This window comes from Momordica charantia (assembly GCF_013281855.1).
Source record: "Momordica charantia cultivar OHB3-1 chromosome 11 unlocalized genomic scaffold, Mcharantia_2.0 BLBB01000011.1, whole genome shotgun sequence".
NCBI classification, from domain to species: domain Eukaryota; kingdom Viridiplantae; phylum Streptophyta; class Magnoliopsida; order Cucurbitales; family Cucurbitaceae; genus Momordica; species Momordica charantia.
Window position 1 is genome coordinate 6,035,219 of NW_028275159.1, and position 23,372 is coordinate 6,058,590.

Consider the following 23,372-nt stretch of genomic DNA (forward strand, 5'->3'; position numbering starts at 1 on the left):
ATTTACCTCAAATCATAGAAACTTATATGTGAATCAATGATTTCAAGCAAAATTTAGTTCCCTGACCATGCATTTATTTGCTCACAATCAACATTTTATTTCATAACAAAACCGTACAATACAAATTTTAAGGTGAATTATGGGTTAGATCTCGATTGAAAGATGGAACAGTGGCAGTAACAATTCTAGTATGAAAAAAAAATATAGCAAAATGAAAGAAATAAAAGGAAAAATGGGAGAAACAGTCGATGGAAATCGAAAATATGAGAGCCTTATCTGCTCGAACGTTAATCGATAGGCTGGGAGAAAGCCACACACGCTCGCAGCCCCATCTCCCAGAAGCCCACCACCAAATTTTTAGCTTCCTTTGCCTTCACCACCATATGTTTTCAAAACATTCCTCATCCACTGGAGAACCTCTCACAGTCTTAAAACTTCTATCTCTCTCACTTTCAGTCCCTTCTTCTGCTCTCTAAAACTGTTCCAATTCAACCCAAAATCTTCTTCTTCCATAGCCAGTGCATGCTCCTAGAGGTAAGACATTCATTCTGCTCATTACCCAGTTTTTGATATTGGGTTTCCATTTTGATTCGAGCGAGCTACTTTTTGATCGTCTTTTGTACTTCTCTTGTAAATTTTGGGAATTCCATTTTGTTGGGTCAGCTTGAATTCTGCGCCTAAGAACAACTAAGAGAATTCGAATTTTGTTGGACCCATTTGGAGAGACTGATTACACGCCAGAGGGCAATTTTGGTTGATGGGTTTGTTTGGAGCCATTGATTAGTCAGGAGAGAAGAGACCCTAATGCTGATTTTAGTTGGAAATATGCAAGGAACAGGAACCATGGCGTCTGTGGCTTCCCTGTTCAATTTGGCAGGTGTTGAGAAGCCCCGTTCACAGTTTCGTGGAGTTTGTTTGTCCAGAAGAGGAATTAAGGGAAGTAATAAATGGTACTATGTATCATTTCCTCTCTGTAAATATTCAGCTACAACGACAACTGATTTTGTTGCCGACCAAGGCAATGCCGTCTCTGTTGATTCTAATTCTTATAGAAGAAGTAAAGAAGATGATAGTACCGATTTTCTACTGAAGCCAGCCCCCAAGCCAGTATTGAAAGCTGCAGAGTCTAAGCCCCTTGTGGGATTGAATAAAGCAGCCTGGGAATCTCCGAGAACTAACGGGGATTATAACAGTAACAGCAAATTGTTGGATGTTGAAGAGGAAAGGAGCAAGGTAATTGAGTCTCTTGGAGAGGTATTAGAAAAGGCTGAAAAGTTGGAGTCACCGAAGTCGGCTAATAAGAGACAGGGACGAGGTGTAGATAAGCCTACACCAACAAACTCAAGCTCTGATATGAAGCCAATAAACTCGATGGCAAATCGGAAATCCAAAACTTTGAAAAGTGTTTGGCGTAAGGGAGATTCAGTTGCATCGGTGCAGAAGGTTGTGGAAGAACCATCTAAGGCTAATGGTGAGGTCGAAGCTAAACTGGGAGGAGCTAGCGAGGTAGAGCCTCAATCACGTGCCGCTTTTAGACCCCCTCAACCACCTGTGAGACCACAACCAAAATTACAAGCAAAACCGTTGGCAGGGCCCCGGCCTGTGTTAAAGAAACCAGTTGTCTTGAAGGATGTGGGGGCAGCAACTGGGGTAGCAGATGATGAAACTAATGCAGCAGCAAAGACAAAAGAGAGAAAGCCAATTCTGATTGACAAGTATGCTTCAAAGAAACCTGTGGTTGATCCCTTTATTTCTGAAGCCGTATTAGCCCCGACAAAACCTGGAAAAGCCCCTCCCCCCGGAAAGTTCAAGGATGACTACCGCAAGAAGAATGTTTCATCAGGAGGTCCACGAAGGAGAATGGTCGATGACAAAGATGATGTTGAAATCCCTGATGATGTTTCCATTCCTAGTGTGACTACAGCACGAAAAGGAAGGAAATGGAGCAAGGCAAGCCGGAAAGCAGCCAGACTTCAAGCTTCTAAAGATGCAGCTCCTGTGAAAGTTGAAATTCTAGAAGTTGAAGAAAGTGGTATGTTACTTGAGGAATTGGCCTACAACTTGGCCATCAGCGAGGGTGAAATTCTTGGGTATTTATATGCAAAGGGGATTAAGCCTGATGGCGTGCAAACTTTAGATAAAGATATAGTGAAGATGATTTGCAAAGAGTATGATGTGGAGACCATAGATGTTGATCCGGTTAAAGTTGAAGAATTGGCTAGAAAGAGAGAGATATTTGATGAAGAAGATCTAGATAAACTTCAAAGCAGGCCTCCAGTCATTACCATTATGGGACATGTAGACCATGGGAAGGTAGTTTTCTCCCTTTAGTTTTGAGATTTTCTCTTAATGCTGAAGTTCTTCATTCATTCCTGGAATTTGAAAAGGTAAGCTTCGAAATTTTCTTTTATAACTAATAAATCTTACTTTTCTCCTCTCTTGGCAGACTACACTTTTGGACCACATCCGCAGGACCAAGGTAAATGTGCAAGCATAATCATCTTTCTTGATGCGGTCACATTCTGGAATAGTGTTTTGAAGGTCTAATGGTTATGGGTAGAGTTGTTACTTATTTTTCTTTTGTTGAAATTGAGACCATTCGTCTTCTTTCTTCTTATTCATGGAAAATTTCTTGAGGGTAGGGGATGAAGATGGATGCACTTTTTTTTTTTCCTTTTCTTTTTGGGCATTGCGATATTTTAAATCTTTTGTAAATGATTCTAGTATTTTAGACATGTCACCACTAAAGTTCAAGTGCTACTCTTCAACAGGTAGCTGCTTCAGAAGCTGGTGGGATTACTCAAGGAATTGGTGCTTATAAGGTGTTGGTACCACTTGATGGCAAGTTGCAGCCATGTGTGTTCCTTGATACTCCGGGGCATGAGGTACTACCATGCACAATCCATATCCATACTTCAACCATGCATCGCCTTTCTAAAAATGTGGCATTTCCATGCTCTTTTCAGCTTTTTCTATGTACTCACTGATTAAAATTTTGGACAACTTGTTATCCATTGCTTTTCTTTATGGCGTAATTTTCTTAGATTGTATATACCATGCCTGAGTTCAGATGATGTATAATGTCCATTCTTGTAGGCGTTTGGAGCCATGAGAGCTCGTGGTGCTCGGGTGACAGACATTGCCATCATTGTGGTGGCTGCTGACGATGGAATCCGGCCTCAAACTAATGAGGCTATAGCCCATGCCAGAGCAGCAGGGGTACCCATAGTGATCGCGATAAATAAGGCATGTTAACATTAAAATACCTCTCCTAGCACCTCCACTCAATAATTGAGTACAAATGTTTATAGAATAAAAGATAAATGTTGTAGCATAGGCATATTGTATGTCCCAGTAATAGCTTAGAAATTATTGACCATATCTCATTTCCTCCATATTTTTCCAGATCGACAAAGATGGAGCGAATGCAGACAGAGTGATGCAAGAGCTTTCCTCCATTGGTTTAATGCCAGAAGACTGGGGTGGTGACATTGCTATGGTGCAGGTGAATATATCTAAAATGGAGAAATTAACCTTGCATATGTTAGTGGTGTAATCTATTTGGAAACTTACACTCTAATATTTTTCCACAGATTAGTGCTCTTAAAGGGCTGAATGTGGATGATCTGTTGGAAACAGTAATGCTTCTTGCTGAGGTAAGCAAAATGTAAAACTATGTTGGTTTTACTATTTTTGCATCTTGGAATACCCAATTCTGGTGGCTGTCTTCATCATCATCATCGTTATTTACAGGAGATTTTCAAACTTCTGCCCCATTTCTCTCATATACACACTGCAAGAGAAATAGGGACAGTTGTCATGTGTTCTTTTGACTGTGGCAATTTTCATAAATACCGAGTGAAGAATTTCAAATCTATTTTCTTAGCATTTTTTCTCACGGTATCTTTCCTTAGGATGTGGAGGCTTTCTTAAGTACTGTAAGAATCAGTTGTCTTGATATTTAGCTTTCTAAACCATTCCCAATCCCGGTACTAGTTTCTTTTTAGTTTTTCATGCAATACTTCCCCCTTTGAGTACTTCAAATCCAAAAAAATTATGTACTTGTTTGTGTTGCTGACAAAAGCGGTCAATTTTATGTCTATGTCGTAAAATTAATAGCTTATGTCAGTGACGATGATTGAGGAGGTGGTGTTGTTTTCCCCTTTCTAGGATAGAGGGATTCTATTGTGGCAAATATATATATATATATTTTTGCGCCTATTTTGTGGAATATTTAGATCAAGAGGAATAGTAAGACTTTTAGGGGTGGAGAGGTCTTGGGAGGAAATTTAGGGGCTTTTTAGATTTAATACCGATTTGTAGGTATCGGTTTCTAAGGCTCTTTGTAATGAGTAGTTAGGTGTCATTCTTTTGGATTGGAGCTACAATAAGTGGATCCCCTTTTGTCGGGCTTGTTTTTTGTATGCACATTGTATATTCTTTCATTTATCCTCATAGCTCGATTTCATATCAATTTTTTTTCTACCTGTGTTGTACCTTTCCTTTTGATGGTATGAGACCTGATTATAAATTGATAAATTGATGATAAATCCAATTGCAATCTCACCATGGCTGGAAATATTTTGGCTCGTTGAAGGCATGCCCTGTATCGTGCTTAGCTCAGCCGTCAGTACCTTATAACCTCACTCTCTAAAATTTACCTGCCCTCATAGTTTGATTCATTTTCTTTTAGCATTTGGAAACAATATGCTGAAACTTATGTTAGAATAATTTCCCTCTGCTTTTTTTCCTCTTCTCTAATAAACTTTTCCACGCATGCTATCAAATTTTGTCAATTTTCAGCTGCAAGAGTTGAAGGCTAATCCTGATAGAAGTGCGAAAGGGACAGTCATTGAGGCAGGTCTTGACAAATCAAAAGGACCATTTGCTACCTTTATTGTACAGAATGGAACCCTTAAAAGGGGTGACATTGTAGTATGTGGGGAGGCCTTTGGGAAGGTAGGTTCTTTAAGATTTTGAAATTTGGAACTGCTTTTTTGTTATATATTTGTTGTCAATACAGAAATAATTGTAAAGAGGTTCTGCATTAAGTTTTCTCTTGTCCTTTGTTCTTATTTATTTATTAATTTCTTTGTTGTTGTTGATGTCAATCATTTCTGAAGAGTTAGTTTGCATATGTTAGGTGAGAGCTTTATTTGACGACGGCGGGAAACGAGTTGATGAAGCGGGACCTTCTTTACCAGTACAGGTTTGTGGATTATTACTACTTGCTGTTTAATAATCCCATTTTTTCTTGACCGTCTTGAACTTCATCCTCCTGTGCTGATAGTCTGATTCAGTAGTTTCCCCAATTTCTTAATCTGTGTACAGGTCATTGGATTAAATATTGTGCCGATCGCTGGTGATGAATTTGAGGTTGTCGATTCTCTCGACACAGCTCGTGAAAAGGCAGAGTTACGTGCCGAGTCCCTGCGGTCACAACGAATTTCTGATAAGGCTGGAGATGGGAAGATTACCCTTTCTTCTTTTGCATCAGCAGTTTCATCAGGAAAGCAGTCTGGGTTAGACTTGCACCAGCTGAACATAATTATGAAAGTGGATGTTCAGGTACATAGAGGAGGACATTTTCTTTCTTACGCTCATAACCTACAATGGGTTTAATAAAATTGAAAATTGTGCAAATTATGCATTTTTAAATATTTTTAGTTGTTTTGAAGTGGTAATATGCAATTGTCCTGTCTGTTTAGATTAATCTGTATCTTATTTAGAACCCCTTTTTTCTCTTGCTTGCTGGTTGAAATTGAGCTATATCTTGATGCATGGGGGCCTCTTGGGCATGGATTCAAACACTAAGCATGAATTCATATTGAGTTTGGATCTTAACTTTAAATTTAAATCTCAACTAGTGTCAAAATTTCTTGGCAAGGGAAAAAATTTTTCAGGATAAGGGCAAAATTCTTTGGCATGCATGTTTTTCACCATGGGGTGTATGGTTTGAGAGAAACAGTAGAATTTTTAGAGGGTTTGGAGAGGCGTTGGGAGGCTACTTGAGAGCTTATAAGATTTAATACTTTTTTGTGGGCTTCGGTAATTTTGTTATTATTAGTTAAGCGTTTTTCTGGGGGATTGGAGCTCCTTTTTTAGGCTTTACTTCCTTTTGTTGGGTTAGTATATATATATATTTTGTATGCCCTCGTACATTATTTCTTTCATATATCTTAATGAAAGCTCGGTTTCTTATTAAAAAAAAAAATTCTTGGCAAGGCCAATAAAAAATGTCTTGAGGCAAAATTTATTGTACTTGAATTTATTTCTGGTCTTTTGTTCTGTTGGTCGGAATGCATTCAATACTATAAGTTTATTGGATGATCAGTGAAGTTTTTGCTTACCTTTATTTTGTTATTTAATTGTTGATAATGACTAGGGATCAATTGAGGCTATTAGACAAGCCCTTCAGGTGCTCCCACAAGATAATGTCACCTTGAAGTTTCTTTTGCAAGCAACTGGTGATGTGAGCTCCAGTGACATTGATCTTGCAGTTGCAAGCAAAGCCATAATTTTGGGATTTAATGTAAGAGCACCAGGCTCTGTGAAGAGTTATGCAGATAATAAAGGTGTCGAGATCAGGCTCTATAGAGTCATCTACGAGCTTATCGATGACGTGCGGAATGCAATGGAAGGACTCTTAGAGCCCGTAGAGGTCAGTACTTAAGTTTTGCATTTTTTAGTGGCTATAGATATTGAACAGTAGCTAAAACTTGGCCTTTTGTAATTATGGTGTCTCTAGAATTTTTGCCAACTCGAAGTTTTTCTCATAGCCCTATGGCTTGTGGGGATACGTCATCTCCCCCTTTTGTTCTCTCCTTTTGGTAATGAAAGTTAAGTTCTTAAAAAAAAAAAAACCGCTAAACTTCACCTAAATACATCTCAAAAACAATTTAGCTTGTTGGCTTGAACCTTCAACACTATCTTCGTTGTTTTATTCTTTTTTGTATTTAAATTGATTTGCTATGTCCGTGCCGTGGTGTAAGAAATGGTGTTCACTGTTTTTTGGTCTAAATTTCTCTCTAACTTCTATAACTAAAGATGTATAGCTGAGATCTGTCGTTTGTGTTCGGTAGGAGAAAGTACCAATAGGGTCAGCAGAAGTTCGTGCAGTATTCAGTAGTGGCAGTGGTATTGTTGCTGGATGCATGGTAGTGGAAGGAAAGTTGGTAAAGGGATGTGGCGTTCGGGTTCTTCGAAAGGGTAAAACAGCATATGTTGGCCGACTTGATTCGCTGAGACGGGTTAAGGAAATTGTGAAAGTGGTATGCGGTTAATTCCTGTACAACTTTTTCTGCAGTCTACACATTGTTTTTTTATTGGATAAGACATGGTTTTAAGGAGAGGAGGTTGTAAGGAATCTATCCCTAATCCATTGCAAATAACTCTCCAATGTGTCTGAATAAAAAAGAGAACTCTAACAAAAATGTTCAGATAAAAGAAATGATTATTCATGAGGAGCACCAATGATAGTTGATAAAAGAAATGTTATTCTTCCTCCCATTTGTCTAGATCGCTATTTTCGACTCGATACCACAGCATGTTATAATAATATCCACTATCCAGTTATCTCCTTTGACTGGGATCATGCCTAATTTGAGCTTAGTTTCCTATATAAATTTTATATTCATGATTTTAATTATAAGATAATGATGTGGGAGAGCTTCTGAGAAAGGAGATACAGTAGACTTTAAGAATATATTGGCATACTCTGGATAATAGTCATAGCTTAGATTTGTGGATTGGAATGGGTTTAAGGACCTGTAGCAGTGCTTGTCTACTGAGATACTGACAAAATCCTGTAGCGATAACGCTTTTTGTCAGCTGCTTGTTTGGCGTGTTTGGGTTCGGTTCGAAAGATGTTTGTTATGAAACTGATTCTGATATTTCTCACTTTAATGCTTTATTTATAGGTAAATGCTGGGCTAGAGTGTGGAGTTGGGGTGGAGGATTACAATGATTGGGAGGTGGGGGATGTTATAGAGGCCTTCGACACAGTTCAGAAGAAGCGCACGCTCGAAGAGGCCTCGGCTTCGATGGCAGCTGCACTGGAGGAAGCTGGAATTGACTTGTAGAGAAACCAAGTAATAGCTTGCCAGGCCAGCCCAGACCAGACCATACCTTTTTGATGATGAAGTAACTATTCTTTGGCTGCCATTTTTCATCCAGCCAATGTTCGATGCGAGGACGTGTCCATCGTTCTGTGATTCACGTGAGGAGCAGAGTGGCGCCGAGGAATTGAGATTGTAAGGGTTTTTTTTTTTTAAATGCTACCTGCTTTTGGGCTGTAAATAGTCAATACGTGTATTAGATATCCAATTCTTATTGTAAAGAGGGAAACTGTCATTCGGTTCTCAATGCTTCAATGTAAAAAGCTAAAACTATGGAAACTGCACCAAAATGGAGGAAATGTCAACAAATTTTTAATGATGCTCTAAATTGGCATCATTTTACATCCACAACCATTGTCAAATGGACCGAGTACCTTCTGCACAGGAACTTGTACATACTTCACATTTCACTTACTAATGTAATTTTTCTCGTAACAAATACCATTGGTGGGAAAAAGTCGAGAATTTTCATAACAGATAATAAGAGTGAGCGCTCACTCTTTTGGAGAGAACCGCATCGAGACAAAAGAAATGTTTTATCAAAGGTGAAATGACTCTTACCTATAGGAGCATCCGCCTCTTTTAATCAGACAAGATGTCTATAGTAGGTTCGGACACCTAGCATGAAGCATTCTCCTCCCCATCTTTCTTAAAACTAGTTATTGCATGCTATTAGATCTCGAGTAATGGAAAGTTTCAAATTGGAATCCACACTCTTGTTAGGCGATTGGTTGAAAGTTCAATATGCATATAATTCAGTAAATACTGCATTTATTACATTTAAATGAAAACTCAATCTTCTCCCTCAATCTTTGCCCTCGTGGCTTAATTTAATGAAGTTCCTTATTTTTCCAAGAAAAGAAAATTTGTTGAACTTAAAAAAAGTTATTATTGTATTTGTAAAACTAAAAAATCATGAATTTGAATTTCTCTAACATCACCGGCTAATAATACCAATTATCTCGGGAAGTTAGACTAAAAAAAATTAAAAAAAAAAAAAGAAAAGAAGAAAAGAAGAAAAGAAAAAAGAATGACATTGTATATAAATTGAGAAGTCCATAATTTGATTTTCAGCGGTGGGAGGATAATGAGGCTAAGCATAGCTCGCTCATATCTCGTAGCCCCTCATCGCGTCATCCCGAGCCGACCCATTTTCTCTTCTTCCCTAAAACCTCAAATTCCACTGTTTCTAAGGCCACCAAATTACTCCACCACGCTCTCAGATGTCCAAAAATGGCACGATTGGGCCAAAACCCTCAATTCCTCAGTCGGATCATCCTTTTTGGAGGCAGACAACGGTCCAGATTCCACCCTTTTGAACCGAGAGCTCAAATGGCTGATTGAAGATGCAGTTGAAGAAGAATCAAAATCCCTAAGTTCCGAACTGGGAATTGACGATGTCAAGCGAAATCGTGAGCAGGGCCTGAGAAATGTGAGGTTGAAGGTGGGAATCGAGGAGCTCTATAGGCTGTGGAAGCAGAGGATCCATGAGAGGCGGCCGTTTCAGTACATTGTTGGGTGCGAGCATTGGAGGGATTTGGTGTTGAGTGTGGAAGAAGGAGTGCTGATTCCGAGGCCTGAGACGGAGCTTTTGGTGGATTTGGTGGCGAAAGTGATTTCTGATAAGGAAGCACTTGGAGGAGAAGGGTTTTGGGTTGATTTGGGTACTGGAAGTGGTGCAATTGCTATTGGTATTGGCAGGATTTTGGATGGTCGTGCTAGAGTTATTGCCACTGATGTAAGCCCCACGGCACTGGCAGTCGCCGCCTATAACGTTCAGAGGTATGGTTTACAGGTTAGTTTAAACTAAGCATGAACATGAATACTTATGGATAAGCCTTATAGCCTACTTTTCATAGTGACATTTTCTTTACTAATGAATGCTTTTGTTGATGATTGAGGTGCGTTTGATAATCGATTTGTTTTTTATTTTCTGTTTTTTGTGTTTGTCGTCTACTTTATAAACACAAAATGAAAATGTAAGTTAAAATTTTGGGCAAGCCCTTCCGGGCTGGTGATCTCTCTGTCATATTGGTTTAGAGGTCTCGAGTTCGAACCTTTTAATCAGCTTAATACCAAAAATCCTTGACATCTCTCGGATCAGAGCCTTGGGGCAGGCGTGGGTGCCCTTGGGTATAGGGAAGCAAAGCTCCGACTCCTAGTTATCTTAAAAAAATTAAAGACAAAATCGTTATCAAACAAGATTTAAGAAGGGTTCTCAGAAAGGACAACGATAATTTGAATTGTTTCGTTTATGGTAGCCGTTTATAATCTCTAGTTTCAATGTTGAATCAGGAGTTGATTGAGTTAAGGCAAGGATCATGGTACGAGCCGTTAAAGGATGTCCAAGGAAGGGTATCTGGAATTATAAGTAATCCTCCCTACATACCCAGCGATAATATTTTTGGCCTTCAAGCTGAGGTTTGTAAACATGAACCTAGAGTTGCATTGGATGGAGGCACTAATGGCATGGATGAGCTTATCCATCTATGTGATGAAGCTGCTTTAATGTTGAAACCTGGTGGCTTCTTTGCTTTTGAGGTACCCTTGTTTCCTAATTTCTACAAGTTTGTTACATTTAAAAAAAAAACATTGAAGTTTATTGTTTCGGGTTAAAAAACAAGTTTTCAGTTCTTTTGAATGTCTTTTATCATGGGGTAATTAGGAATATTTGTAGGCTAATAAGGGCATATTAGTTATTAACCAATTGGTTATAAATAGAGGAAGTGAGATGAGATGAAGGTAGACATTGATTTAGTTGGTCGAGACTTGAATGATCTCAGGACGAGTCTAAGTACCTCAAATTACTTCTTTCTGTATTTTTTTTCATCATCGATATATTTTTTGAGTCTCTAAGATCGATACCAGACTTCAAAGAAACACCCTCGACCTTTTGAAATCTTTGAAATCTATTTATAACATTGTCATTTCATCTTCTTGCAGACAAATGGTGAAGATCAGTGCAAGAATCTAGTGAAGTACATGGAAAGTATTCACAGAGGGAGGTTTTGCCATCTGGAAATGGTGTCTGATTTTGCAGCCATTCCTAGATTTGTAACTGGATTCCTCAAAGAATAGTGTCTTTCTTGATCTCAGCTGAAGCTGCCTACTTAAAAAAAACCAACAAAATGAGTTCAGATCAATTCACATTCAGCTCTTTAGTCTAGATTAGATAGCTGTTTTTAATCTCATCTTTTCTAAGCTTCAAAATTATTATAAGCTCCAAATACAAATTAGAAGCAAATCATTTGTTGAGCATTTTAGGAACACTCCTGCATTGGGATAGCAGAAGAAGCCCAAGTTTGATGTGATTCAATTTTGTGGGATTTCAATTACTGGTAATCACTTATCTTATCTTACTATATTACTATTTTACTATTGACCACCGTTGCAAACGAGTTATCATTTTTTTAAAAAGAGCAAAAAAATGCTTCTCTTCCCATGTTTCTCTCTTATTATGTTAAAATTTGTTGGTCAACAAGAGATGGGATCAGAACAGGGCTAAGCGATCTGTCGAAGCTGTGGGACGGAAAAATGCATCGGCAAGGGAGCGTTCCGCCTTAGAGGGAAGCACCCGTGCGAGCGGTGGTGGACGAAGCGGAAACGAGAATGTCGGCTTGAGTAATGCAAACATTGGTGAGAATCCAATGCCCTGAAAACCTAAGGGTTCTTCCACAAGGTTCGTCCACGGAGGGTGAGTCAGGGCCTAAGATCAGGTCGAAAGGTGTAGTCGATAGACAACAGGTGAATATTCATGTACTATCCCTTGTTGATCCTGAGGGAGGGAGGAGGCTAGGTTAGTCGAAAGATGGTTATTGGTTCAAGGATGCAAGGTGCCTCTGCTTTTTTAGGGTAAGAAGGGGTAGAGAAAATACCTCGAGTTAATGTTCGAGGACCAGGCGCTACGACGCTGAAGTAACCCATGCCATACTCCCAAAAAAAGCTCGAATGACCTTCAACAAAAGGGTACCTGTACCCGAAACCGACACAGGTGGGTAGGTAGAGAATACTTAGGGACGCGAGACAACTCTCTCTAAGGAACTAACACCTAAATATTGTTTGAGTTTCAATTCTTCTAATGCTCTTTATGATCTAACTTGATCAATCATAATATTTCACTCGTGATCTGGTCAGGTCCAATCATGATATTAATGGATAAGGTATTTTCTCGAAAAACACCGGATCTCGAGAAGAGTTGAAATGATGCAGGATCAAATCCTTACATTATTCAATGGAAGCTTAGCTCGCCTCACTTGCTTTCTTTATTGTATAAGGGCACAAACGAAGTCAATAGATTTGCTAGTTGAATAGATTTCCTTCTAACTAGCAGGAGCTACTCCAATCCCATTTTTTGTTCATTCTAAATATATTTGATTTGCATTTCAAATTCAATTTGTATCGTTACCTTTTTCTAATTCCTTTACGATTAAATTTTAGATATTTTTACCGATTTTTAAAATTTTAATGAATATAGATACTAGTGTAGTTTTATATTTGAAGAAAAGAATTTCAAAAGAATTTATTTATTTTTATAATATAAAAAGGTTTAGATTTTAAAGTAGTAATTTTGTTTTAGATTTTACATTTTCAAAGATTCTATTTTGGATCTCCAATCTTTCTTTAATGTTCTTAAGTGGTGAAAAATAGAACCACTAACACAAACCATATCTTGCATAATTCCATCATATCCTCCGATAAATCCTGATGCAATTGATATTTTCTTCTGAAAAACGATGTATAAATTTTGAATAGCAAGCCCTGGTAATGACACATTAAAAATGTTCTACCCAAGTACAAATCTGAATGTGATACCTGAAAATTTGCAGTTTAATTACAACAGTACTTTCGGATCAAATTCTGAAGAACTCGCCATAAAATTATACCAACATCTCGAGCCAGACTGAGGGACTTCAATAATTTTCGGGAATGATCCAAAATGTCGTCTTCAGAGGTCGGAAGCAAGGGAACCAGTACTCTAACTTCATCACATCTAAGCTGGAGCCTAACTAACAAATCGCCCGAAATCGTTTGCTTCTAACATCATCACTGAATGTACCTCAGAGAATGGATCGGTATGGGTGCTTATAATCCCACCTTCCCAATAGAAGAAATGTTGCTTCTGCTTGTAATCTCTGTAGCAATTGCTTAATCATAGTAGCATATATTGATCGTTATTGAAATTCTTCAAGTACCTCTTCTTGGTTAGGCAATGGCTTCCTAATAGATTGAAATCCCATTTGAACAGTTCCACTAGCCAGCATTGTCTGCACGGCCTGCCATACAGTTAAAAAATCAAAATCTTTGATCGAAGACGAGCAATCTCAGAAGATAAGAGCATTGGTCTTATTTTTGACAGTTGGTAAATGAACAAAAAACAAGGGATTTATTAACTGAACTCTAATTTTTTATCATATACAGTACAGCTGACGAACAATAATGCTTAAATTACAGTACAAGGACCGACGGAGGAATAAAAATCCATAAAATTCAAATTTTAGTTCAACCATGATACTCCAAGATCTTTTGAAGTACAATTTCTTGATAAAATAGTGTAGTTGTCACTACACATGACAAACAAGCATCGACTGCCCTTGCAAATTATTGGGTAAAAAGGATTTCGACCATATTGTCTAACCTAGAGATTTTTGCACAGCAGAAGAATTTTTGACATGCTAATTTCAAAAAAAAAAAAGACACAGAGTTGGAGACTCGTGTAGAGTTCGAAGCTGCCATCAATAACTTGCATCAAAATAGTGACATTTTGACAAATGATGGTGTACAGACAGATTTCCATTTTGTTTTATTGTTAAAAGAATGTACATGAAAAACTGATTGCCTTGTACAAAGGTAGAATTGTTGTACCAAATGTGTTCAGATAAACAAACCTTCTCAATTTCATCTTGAAGAACAGGATTGTCTTTTAAGTATTGCAGAGCTCTGTCTCTTCCCTGTCCCAACCTTTTAGCAAACAAAGAAATAATAATAATAAGCGTAATAACAGGGCAGTGCGGTGAGCACAGAGCAAACTATTCTTTCGCCTTTTACTAAAAAATAATAATAAGCATAACAATAAGTTGTGTTTTAGTCAATAGATGACCAAGCTCAAAATTAATGGAACGCCTCTGAAGATAGGAAAATCAAGACACAAGAAGCAATAAATGAAGAAATTATGCACGCCAAAACTCACTCACAACCAAGTAGAATTCTCAATGACAGAAAATGGGAAGAATTTTATCTTGTTTGAAGAGAGGGGGTTCCCATTTGATTTGGTGGGTGGTTGTCTCCAGACTGATTGACTTTGGTGGACTGGATATTGAAAATTTGAGGATCTGTAATATGGCCATGTAGCCAAAATTGTTAGTGTTTCCTTTTGGAGTCGAATGCTTTGCGGCATAGGGTTATTGTGAGCAATCATACTTGAATGGGTCTTAGTTTGTGGGGCTACAGGCACACATGGGATGAAATCTTTAAAAGCTATCTCTTCGGGGTTCCCTTTCATAGGATTGATGCTTGCTTTTGGGAGGATTGATGGTTGGCACTTGGGAGACAACCCCCGATGTACATGGTTTCCTCATCTTTACTTCTTACTCGAGGATGGCCTTGATTGCTACAATCCTTTCTTCTTTGGGTAAATCCACTTTACATAATTTCAGATTTCACCATCCTATTTCGGATAAGGAAAACTTCTTATGTTTGGCTATACTCTCTGTTGGCCAATTTTCATTAGCATCCTGGGACTAGGAATTTCTGTTCATGAACCCCAACCCTTTCGAGGTTTTTTCTTCCATCTTTTGTTTGACCTTTAACTCTCTAGCACTAGTTATCCTTCTCTTATGGGAACCCCTTTCTCGAATCTACAATTTAGGTTTTTGTTGGGGTGCTACTGTGTTGGCCTTTGCTTTTTAGTTCCACTTGTATTCTTTCATTTTTCTCCATGAAAATCCGGCCACACAAACATAACCCTCTTTTGTAAAGTTTTATTGTGGCTGGCTTTTCTTTTTCGGGCCTGCTTGAACTCAACTTTAATCTCGAACAAAGCACAAGATCCCAAAATTAAATTCATTGTGTAATTTAAATCAAATATCCAATTATTTTCTCAAAAGACGGACTAATATGAGCACAAGACAAACCTGTGGTCCCCATAACTGTACCACGAGCCCTTTTTCACTATGACATCCATAATTTCAGCACAATCTAAAATGCAACCCTGTGGTAGGGAAGGGTAAAATATGAAGTTAGAACAGATAATATTTTGCACCTGCAAATTGAAAAATGCTCACTCCTACAATACTGACCAGTTTACTTACTCCCTCCCCAAAGATAATTTCAAATTCAGCTTGCTTGTATGGCCTCGAAACCTATAACAACCCATTTAGAAGAAGATATTTTATGTTCTGTGGAAAACGATTGGAAACTCATGGTGGCAGAATATAGCCTTTAAATCACAGGTATGACTACTACTTTAAGAACCAAACTAAATGCCTGCACCTGGAAAGTTGCAGATCACTAACATTCTGTCATATACCATAATAGTATAGTAAGAATATATCATAACAAACCATTTTATTTAATAGAAATGAGACATCTACAAATAGTTAAAATGACGAGACAATGTTACAAAGTGAAGGTCTGGTCCCCAATGAGCAATTCATCAATGCGATGTAATGTATTTTGAAAAATATAATAAAACATCAGGCGAATGCCTAAAACAACAAATTTTATCCAACTTCTCATGACGAGTCAATTTGGAGTTGGAGAAGTATCCTATTTGGAAGTCAAAAATTTATCTTGGAAGTTATCTTTTTTTCTTTTGATGACTGGGAGTCAGCTATACTCAGGGGCGGTGCCCCAGGCTCGGACATGGGAGACATCAAGGGTTCTTAGTAGTTATATTATTAGTTTACAGGAGTCTTTTTTAGGTTATTATCGAAAGAAATTTATAGTATAAAACAAGTCTTAGAAACACAACCAAAAAAAAATAAGAAAAGAATCACTCAAGTATCATTCCAATCAAATGCATCATATTGAAACTAAGTACCATTAATTTCTATTTGCAAATGAATATGTTCAAACATAGAATTGATACAAAGTCAAAGAAAAAACCCTGGAAAAGAAAAGGTTCATATGCATTGACAAAACTCTAAGCAAAAATTGTTTACCACTACAGTTTACCTTGCTCTTTTGCACCCTAACACGAACTCGTATCCCAATTTCTTCATCTCCTTTAGCCTTAAAAGAGAAGGAAGAACACAGAATAGGTTTCACTTCAATTTGATGTTATGACATTACTGTAATTGCTTCTGTACTTTCTAAATGAGAGTTCAATTAGTCTTTTTTTTTTCAAAAGAGAAAAAAACTATTAATTAGTTCAGGCAAACCAAATAAAAGAGAGCATTCTTACAGACTTTAGCTTCCCAATAGAACGTATTTCAAGTCGAAGAGAGGCAAAGAACTTTAGCGCAATCCCTCCACTTGTCACTTCTGGATTCCCATAATACACACCAATCTAATAAAATTCAGAATAACAATATTATAAATATTTTACATATGAGGATATTAATGCACTGACGGATATCACACAAGGTGCGAATATATGACTAAATTCAGTTGTCCCGGCCTAGCCAAACTGACCCCGTCTATTTTAATGATGAGAAGAGAAAAATTAAAGTCCTGTGGGGAAAAATAAATAGAAAAACAAAAGAACCCCCCAAGAAAATTTTCCCTGACCATTACCATGCATAAAATCTACCCAACTTTAAGGATTGGATTTATTAAACCTAATTGAACGGTGAAGGCAACCTTATATCGTATTTGATTCAGAAATATGAGAGTGCAACCAGCTTTTGAGGCATTTCCAGACATTTTACGCAGAGCTTGACTCATGAGGCGTGCTTGCAGACCCATTTGCTGCATACCAATCTCACCCTACAAAGCAAGGATATGAAAAGTAAGATTGGCAATCTCACAAGAAAGCTTCAGAAACTCAAGGAGCGATAAGTTACTTCAATTTCTGCTCTTGGTGTTAGAGCAGAGACAGAATCAACGCAAATGAGATCTACAGCACCAGATCTACACATACGATCCGCAACTGATATAAGAATATTCATCAATCAATACACAAATGTCACAAGCATCCATAGAAAAAAATCGCAGGCACTATTTCAAGCAAGTTGTGAACACAAACTAAACTAGGATATATTACTCTCAAGTGCCATCTCTCCATGATCAGGTTGGCAGACAATCAAATTTTCAACATCCACTCCCACAGCTTTAGAATATGCCGGGTCAAAGGCATGCTCTGCATCCACAAGCATCGCATTTCCTCCTAGCTTCTGCATGTTACAGCAATAGGTACAATTTTTCATCACAGACAAAACTAGTATGCTTCTTGTTCTAGTGTCTCCCAGCCTCTCGGTAAATGAAGTAAAAAACATTGAGAAGTAGCATTATGCATGTACCTGTACTTCTGCAATAGCATGCAATGCTAGGGTGGTCTTTCCACTACTTTCTGGTCCAAAAATCTGGAAAAAGAAAAATGATAAAAATGTCATCCTTTTTATGACAAAGTAAAATATTCAGTACACGTGACATTCATCAAATAAGAAAGGAGGACGCATCAACTACCCTTCTCCATTCTTGAAGCTGAATTTTCATGTGCATTTTATCTTCTTCAGGGCTCATCAAGTTTATTTCCAAAAGGCATCATCCCTAATTGAGTGGCCATTTTTGGTAGTTTGCAATAATAAATGGGCACAACACGATTTCAGTATGTCCTATGAAGTGAACTAGAGAAAATACTCTCATTAGTCATTACAAAGCAATTAGACAATTTCCATCTATCAACTAAAATACCCCACGAGTCCGCAACTTTGGTATGCCAATTTCCACAATTTGGGAAAACTCCTTCACCAATCACTTTTACATCAATGCCTTCCAATAGGTTGCATTCAGTGCACCTTGGGCACTTTAATAACCCACAATGTTTTTAAATGCTTAATACCGTTTTTGTCATTTTCTCACTTGTGACTGCAGACTGCCCTTCTACAACCTTTTTCTTCCTCCTACCTTTTTTGTCAACAAGTCACAGTATATCCACATTCCTGATCCTTTTGTTAGTTCGGATAGAAACTTGAACTTCAATAGAAGATTTAATTACAACATTCATGTGATGACTGAGTCATTTTCCATAATATACTGCATATATATATATATAGAGAGAGAGAGAGAGAGAATATTTATCCGCTTCCCACCTAGGCTTACCAATTTTATTCCTTGGTGAGCCTTGCACCTTATAAACACCATTTTTAAAAAAATATTACTCTACAAATGTAGGAAAAAACGAAGAAGATACAAGGGACTAGGGAGGCACCAATGTCTAAGCCATGCTCATGTCAACCTTAGAAACGCCATTTTGAACATATCATACAGCATTATCTCAGAATCCAATTCCAAAGATATGCCAATTGCCAAGTTACTAATTACTAGAAAACAATTTTTATCTTTAAGTTCAATAAACAGCAAAGGGAATTTTCAGAATTTTTTCCCCCCTCTAAAGAGAAACAGAGATTACATTGATAAATGAAATAATCAAAAGGTTATTTGCAGATATGAAGTGCCCTGATCATTCTCTTTTTCTTTTCTATTTTTCTTCTGCTAATTCTTTTTGGAAGAAAATAGTTTTTATAACACCTGCATCTTTTCTCTTCCGATTTTTGATTTAAAAATAGGAACAATTGCATATCACAACAATGTCCAATAGACTTTTCATTACCGTATTAACAGCTAACAAAAGAGAAAGAGAGAGAGGGAAAAAAAACCACACACGCACAACAAGAAGTAAACATACCTCAACAATTCTGCCTTTAGGAAGGCCACCACCTAAGGCACAGTCTAACGTCAAACAACCACTTGGGAAAGTTTCCCTGTATGGTAGAAAGAAACAGATATCTCCAACATTTAATTTGCATTATGATGTTTTAAGCAGTAAAACTCCAGGAATGATATGGGTAGTTGGTAGAGCAGTCTCAAAACTGTATATTAATGCATGTAGCGTGAAAGGGAAAGTCTCTGGCGCTAAAATATTTGAGATTTTTACTTTCAATTTGATATTGACAGATAACATGGTCTAAACCAAACTTAGTTATAAGCTCAAAAGTTTCAAAAGAAATATCCTAAATGACACGGGATACTTGACAAAATAGAAATCCAAATATCTCAAAAATTAAGCCTAAATGTTTCAAGCAGTAAAGAAAATAAGTATAAAACAATCCCAAACGTAGTTCTACAGTCTACTATAAAAATTTTCAACCCAGATTTTATATCCTACAAGTTACCTAGGAAACCAAATGTAGTAGGATCAGGTGGTTCGTGAGATTAGTCGAGGTTCGCGCAAGCTGGCCCGAACACTCACGGATATCAAAATAAAAAAAAAAATAATACATAAAAATAAAAATAAAAATTTTCAACCAGCCTACTACCATAGTTTTTTTTGGTGAGGCCTACTACCATAGTAAATCTACAAAAGTTAAAGAATCATGAGAACCCTGTTGACCAGGCGAATATTTTCAAGATTTACGGCTTTGTCATGAATAAATAGATAAATAAATAAGGGAGGAGGAAAAAGAAGAAGAAGAAAAGGCATACACTAACGCTCCACCAGCACTTCCGAGCCGTGTAACACTTCCTTTCCCAAATGAGTTATTTATGTCATTCATTGCCGCTTCCAATGCCTTTTTCTGGGACAACACAAAAATTGCAAACTCTGAGAAGCTAACAACTAATAAGTAGATAACTGCTGGAAAGTAACATAATAACAAGGAAATATTCATTTTCAAATGTTAGATTCGCATATGGTCTTTTCTCCCCCTAATGTGTGCTAATGACATTGTTTCCATTTCTATTTTCCACATTTAACAATTGACAATCCTAAACAAACCTTTAGAGGGTTCCAAATCGATACACACATTTTTACTGCTGATACAAACACAACAAATATATGAAAAACCGAAGAGCTGCCATGAGCCACTTAGTTAGTTTTCACCCTCCCTGTTCCGTATAGACTCGTGTGAAATGATTCAAGGGTTTCAGAAATAAAGCCATTATTCAGCCGAAATCAGTCACGACTCATGCAATTTCCAAAAACAATCGATATTACATTTACTCCAACCCACCAACACTCCCGATTCCAAGTTCCTTTTCCTCCTCCAAACGAAGTAAACGAAATGCCCATTCACGTGAAAGCAATGGCAACAAACCACGACAAATGAAGAAAACACATTACAAACAGAGTCGAACAACTTCTAATACAAAATTAAATAAATCGAAATAAGACAACAGCACACATGAAGCGACGGAAAGCAAACTCGGAGAAGAAAGAAGCAAACGAATACCCTGTCGACGGAGCGAGGGTCGAAATCGCCGGAAAGAGCGCCATTAACATTAGCTTCGAACTCGCAGCGGAGGTTCCCAACTCGCCTGCCGGAAAGGGACAGTGAAGGCGGCAGACAATGGCGCCGCCGGGAAGGTGTCGCCCATGGCGGCAACAGAGTCCGGCATGGGAAAGTCTTGCAGGTCAGTGGGTTGGAAACGAAATCCATGGGCGAAGGGAAGACAAAGAAACACTAAACAGTAGCAAAGAGAAGCGAACAAGGCAAACGCATTAATAGTCAACGACGTTGGTTTGACGCGGTAAAATAAATAAGTAATTTTGTATAAAAATAATAATAAAATAAAATAAAAAAGAAGAAGAAGCTAAATAATCTGTGGCCGATCGTGGAGTAGTACCGTGAGGGAAGGGTGAAAATCCCATCGAGGAGTGAAATAGAACATGAAATTGTAGGCTTCCAAGTGGTGGGAAGAGACCATAACTCTTACTGTATGCCTGTTAAAAGGAGCCCACCAAAGTCGCAGTGAAAGCGAATCTTCATGAGATATTGAACCTAGGTGATCTACGATTAAGATGAATGTTGGATAAAACTAAGTAGAAGTCCAAACATACCTCTATATATATATATATATATATATATATATATATGTATATATGTATGTTCTTGAGGGTCATTCCTTTAAAGGGGATAAAAAGTTCTCGTGGAAGAATTGTGTTCGAGCCTTTACATGGATAACGTGGAAGGAGAGAAACCATCGTATCTTCAAAGATTTAGAGTCATCGTTAGATTGGTTTTTCGAAACAATTACCTTTTTGGTAATTACATGGTGAAAATGCTCTCCTTTTTCCACGGTTGTAACCTAACTTGTTTACTATAGAGTTGGAAAAGCGAGGTATAATCTTTCTTATTGAACTCTTTTGAAATTTCATACATGAATGGAATTATTTTTTCAATATATATATATATATATATATATATATATATTTACCTTTTTTTAACAAAAAGTAAATTACATAAAGAGTAGGCAAAGTGTCGGAGGTCTGAATCACTGGTGTACTATAAAAACAAGACTAAATACGTATTAAATAGTAGAAAATTATATGATTGTATTTTGTAAAAGTTTTCTTACATTTTGTGTATTTTTTTTACAATAGAATCATTTTAAAAATATTTTACAATACAATAAAAATATTGATTCACCTAAAAAACTTAAAACTATAGAAAATATTTAATAAGTGTCGTATGAGTGTTTCATCCTTTTCCTAACAAAATTTGTAGTACAAAGAGTGGAGGTTTGAAGTTGCAATATTTTAATTGCAAGCTCGAAATAGGGGATTTCCAAAAAAATCATCTAACAATACCTACTTTTAAAAATCTACCACGGTAGGCATATCCTTAAAATATTTTATTAGTTTATGAAAAGTAAGCAATGTACGATGGAGGTTGATGAAGCTGAAGCGATGGCGATCAAAGAAAGCTTGGTTGTGGTTATCGAGATGAGATTCACTTATTTGCAAATCGAAACAGACTCGTTGCAAATTTCCTCCATTATCAAATCCAAAAAGGAAAATCGATCATTGATTGGTATGATTGTTCAAGATATTATTAATCTATCGCGACATCCAAGGGAAGTGAATTTTACTCATTGCAAAAGATAGAGGAACAAGGTAGCAACAAAACTTGCAGTGGAGAAGGGACTCACAGGAGTTTGGCTAGAGGAAGTTCCGATGGATTTGGAGGGAGCTATTTGCACGGACTTAGGGCTCGTTGAACAATGGAGGTCTATTGTTCTTTAATTTTCTTTTGTTTTTTGGTTTCCAATATTGTCAAAAAATAAAAAATAAAAACACTGTAGGCATTTTTTTTCTTACAAAAATATAAAAATCACATATATTTGTGACGAATGCACCAATATTTTGATCCATTTCCCTTTAATTAAAAGAATATCTTCGAAGTCGCTGGTCAATTCTTTAGTTTACACTGTCCTTTATTTTAAATACCTAAGAAGAAATTATAAAAGTTATCCCTATATTTCATGGTCGGAATTAACTATTTCCTATTAATACTAATGAAAAAAAAAGAAACGGCATAATATTTTTAAAGATTAAAACTAAATTGTCCACCTAAATTTAGTTCAGCTACTTAAAGCAACTAGATCCAATCTCATCAATTTAAATTTCCACTCACACTTGTTAAAATAAAAATATTTATGAATTAAAAATAATTTATAAATAATAAATGACCAACGATAAAAAATTCTAATAAGTTTGAACTTTGCATGATGGTCTGTTGCATCTCCCAATTGTATTTGAAAACGTTTTCGCATCTCCTGATTGTATTAAAAATACCGAACACGAAATAATTGCATCTTCTGATTATATTAAAAATATTGAACATGGAAAATTAATAGGAGAATGCAAAATTTGAAGTTATAATTTTTGGTTTTTTAATCAATTGTTCAAATAAATAGATAATTCCTTTTGGAGTAGGTTCTTCATTTGAAAATCACAAACTAGTAAATCACGTGATAACGTTAATGTCAATAAACTACTCTATCAGAGTTCTACCTAAAATAGTATTCCACAGACCAAGTTACCAAAAAATTATTTCTAAGGTTTATTTATTTTTTATTTTTTAATTTTTAAATACAAATGTTAAGTATATTGCAAGAAAAAGATGGATCTCACGGTCTGAGATAAATTACAAATCAAAATAGAGACTTGCTAAAAAAAATATTAGAAACACCACCAAAAAAGTCAACAACGCAACTATAGCAAACAAATAATGGAGGAAACACCACATGTTTTATAAGATGACACAATATAATGACCCGTTTATGGAAATAAATCCCAAGCAGACTCATCCTATC

At 36.9% G+C, this 23,372-nt stretch overlaps 3 protein-coding genes across 3 annotated transcripts; 2 read left to right on the forward strand and 1 right to left on the reverse strand.

Annotated features, from left to right (window-relative positions):
• The first annotated feature begins 330 nt into the window (after positions 1–330).
• On the forward strand, positions 331–8,468 carry FUG1 (Translation initiation factor 2, small GTP-binding protein). Its single transcript, XM_022275550.2, has 12 exons — positions 331–2,313; positions 2,447–2,479; positions 2,772–2,885; positions 3,097–3,246; positions 3,407–3,505; positions 3,594–3,656; positions 4,804–4,959; positions 5,144–5,209; positions 5,332–5,568; positions 6,386–6,661; positions 7,083–7,271; positions 7,920–8,468. Exons 1-12 carry the CDS (start codon positions 805–807, stop codon positions 8,079–8,081), a joined length of 3,054 nt encoding a protein of 1,017 aa, XP_022131242.1. The 5' UTR covers positions 331–804; the 3' UTR covers positions 8,082–8,468.
• Positions 8,469–9,172: 704 nt separating this feature from the next.
• Positions 9,173–11,497, forward strand: LOC111011525 (RNA methyltransferase family protein). The gene is made up of 3 exons (XM_088120357.1): positions 9,173–9,912; positions 10,413–10,658; positions 11,061–11,497. Exons 1-3 carry the CDS (start codon positions 9,205–9,207, stop codon positions 11,193–11,195), a joined length of 1,089 nt encoding a protein of 362 aa, XP_087976483.1. The 5' UTR covers positions 9,173–9,204; the 3' UTR covers positions 11,196–11,497.
• A 1,362-nt stretch (positions 11,498–12,859) lies between these two features.
• Positions 12,860–20,770, reverse strand: RECA1 (recA DNA recombination family protein). Its single transcript, XM_022281413.2, has 13 exons — positions 20,507–20,770; positions 19,761–19,852; positions 18,964–19,039; positions 17,576–17,638; positions 17,320–17,449; positions 17,120–17,205; positions 16,917–17,042; positions 16,519–16,623; positions 16,290–16,346; positions 15,413–15,475; positions 15,248–15,324; positions 14,003–14,075; positions 12,860–13,390 (listed from the first exon to the last, which is right to left on the reverse strand). Exons 1-13 carry the CDS (start codon positions 20,711–20,713, stop codon positions 13,289–13,291), a joined length of 1,257 nt encoding a protein of 418 aa, XP_022137105.1. The 5' UTR covers positions 20,714–20,770; the 3' UTR covers positions 12,860–13,288.
• Between the last annotated feature and the right edge of the window lie 2,602 nt (positions 20,771–23,372).

Coding starts and splice junctions, on each gene's coding strand:
- LOC111011525 (XM_088120357.1), top strand. CDS start 9,205: ATGAGGCTAAGCATAGCTCGCTCATATCTCGTAGCCCCTCATCGCGTC. Junction 9,913..10,412: donor TTCAGAGGTATGGTTTACAG/GTTAGTTTAAAC, acceptor ATGTTGAATCAG/GAGTTGATTGAGTTAAGGCA. Junction 10,659..11,060: donor GTGGCTTCTTTGCTTTTGAG/GTACCCTTGTTT, acceptor ATCTTCTTGCAG/ACAAATGGTGAAGATCAGTG.
- RECA1 (XM_022281413.2), bottom strand. CDS start 20,713: ATGGATTTCGTTTCCAACCCACTGACCTGCAAGACTTTCCCATGCCGG. Junction 17,206..17,319: donor TGGAGAGATGGCACTTGAGA/GTAATATATCCT, acceptor TTCTTATATCAG/TTGCGGATCGTATGTGTAGA. Junction 15,325..15,412: donor GGGAGGGAGTAAGTAAACTG/GTCAGTATTGTA, acceptor TCCCTACCACAG/GGTTGCATTTTAGATTGTGC.
- FUG1 (XM_022275550.2), top strand. CDS start 805: ATGCTGATTTTAGTTGGAAATATGCAAGGAACAGGAACCATGGCGTCT. Junction 5,210..5,331: donor GACCTTCTTTACCAGTACAG/GTTTGTGGATTA, acceptor ATCTGTGTACAG/GTCATTGGATTAAATATTGT. Junction 7,272..7,919: donor TTAAGGAAATTGTGAAAGTG/GTATGCGGTTAA, acceptor CTTTATTTATAG/GTAAATGCTGGGCTAGAGTG.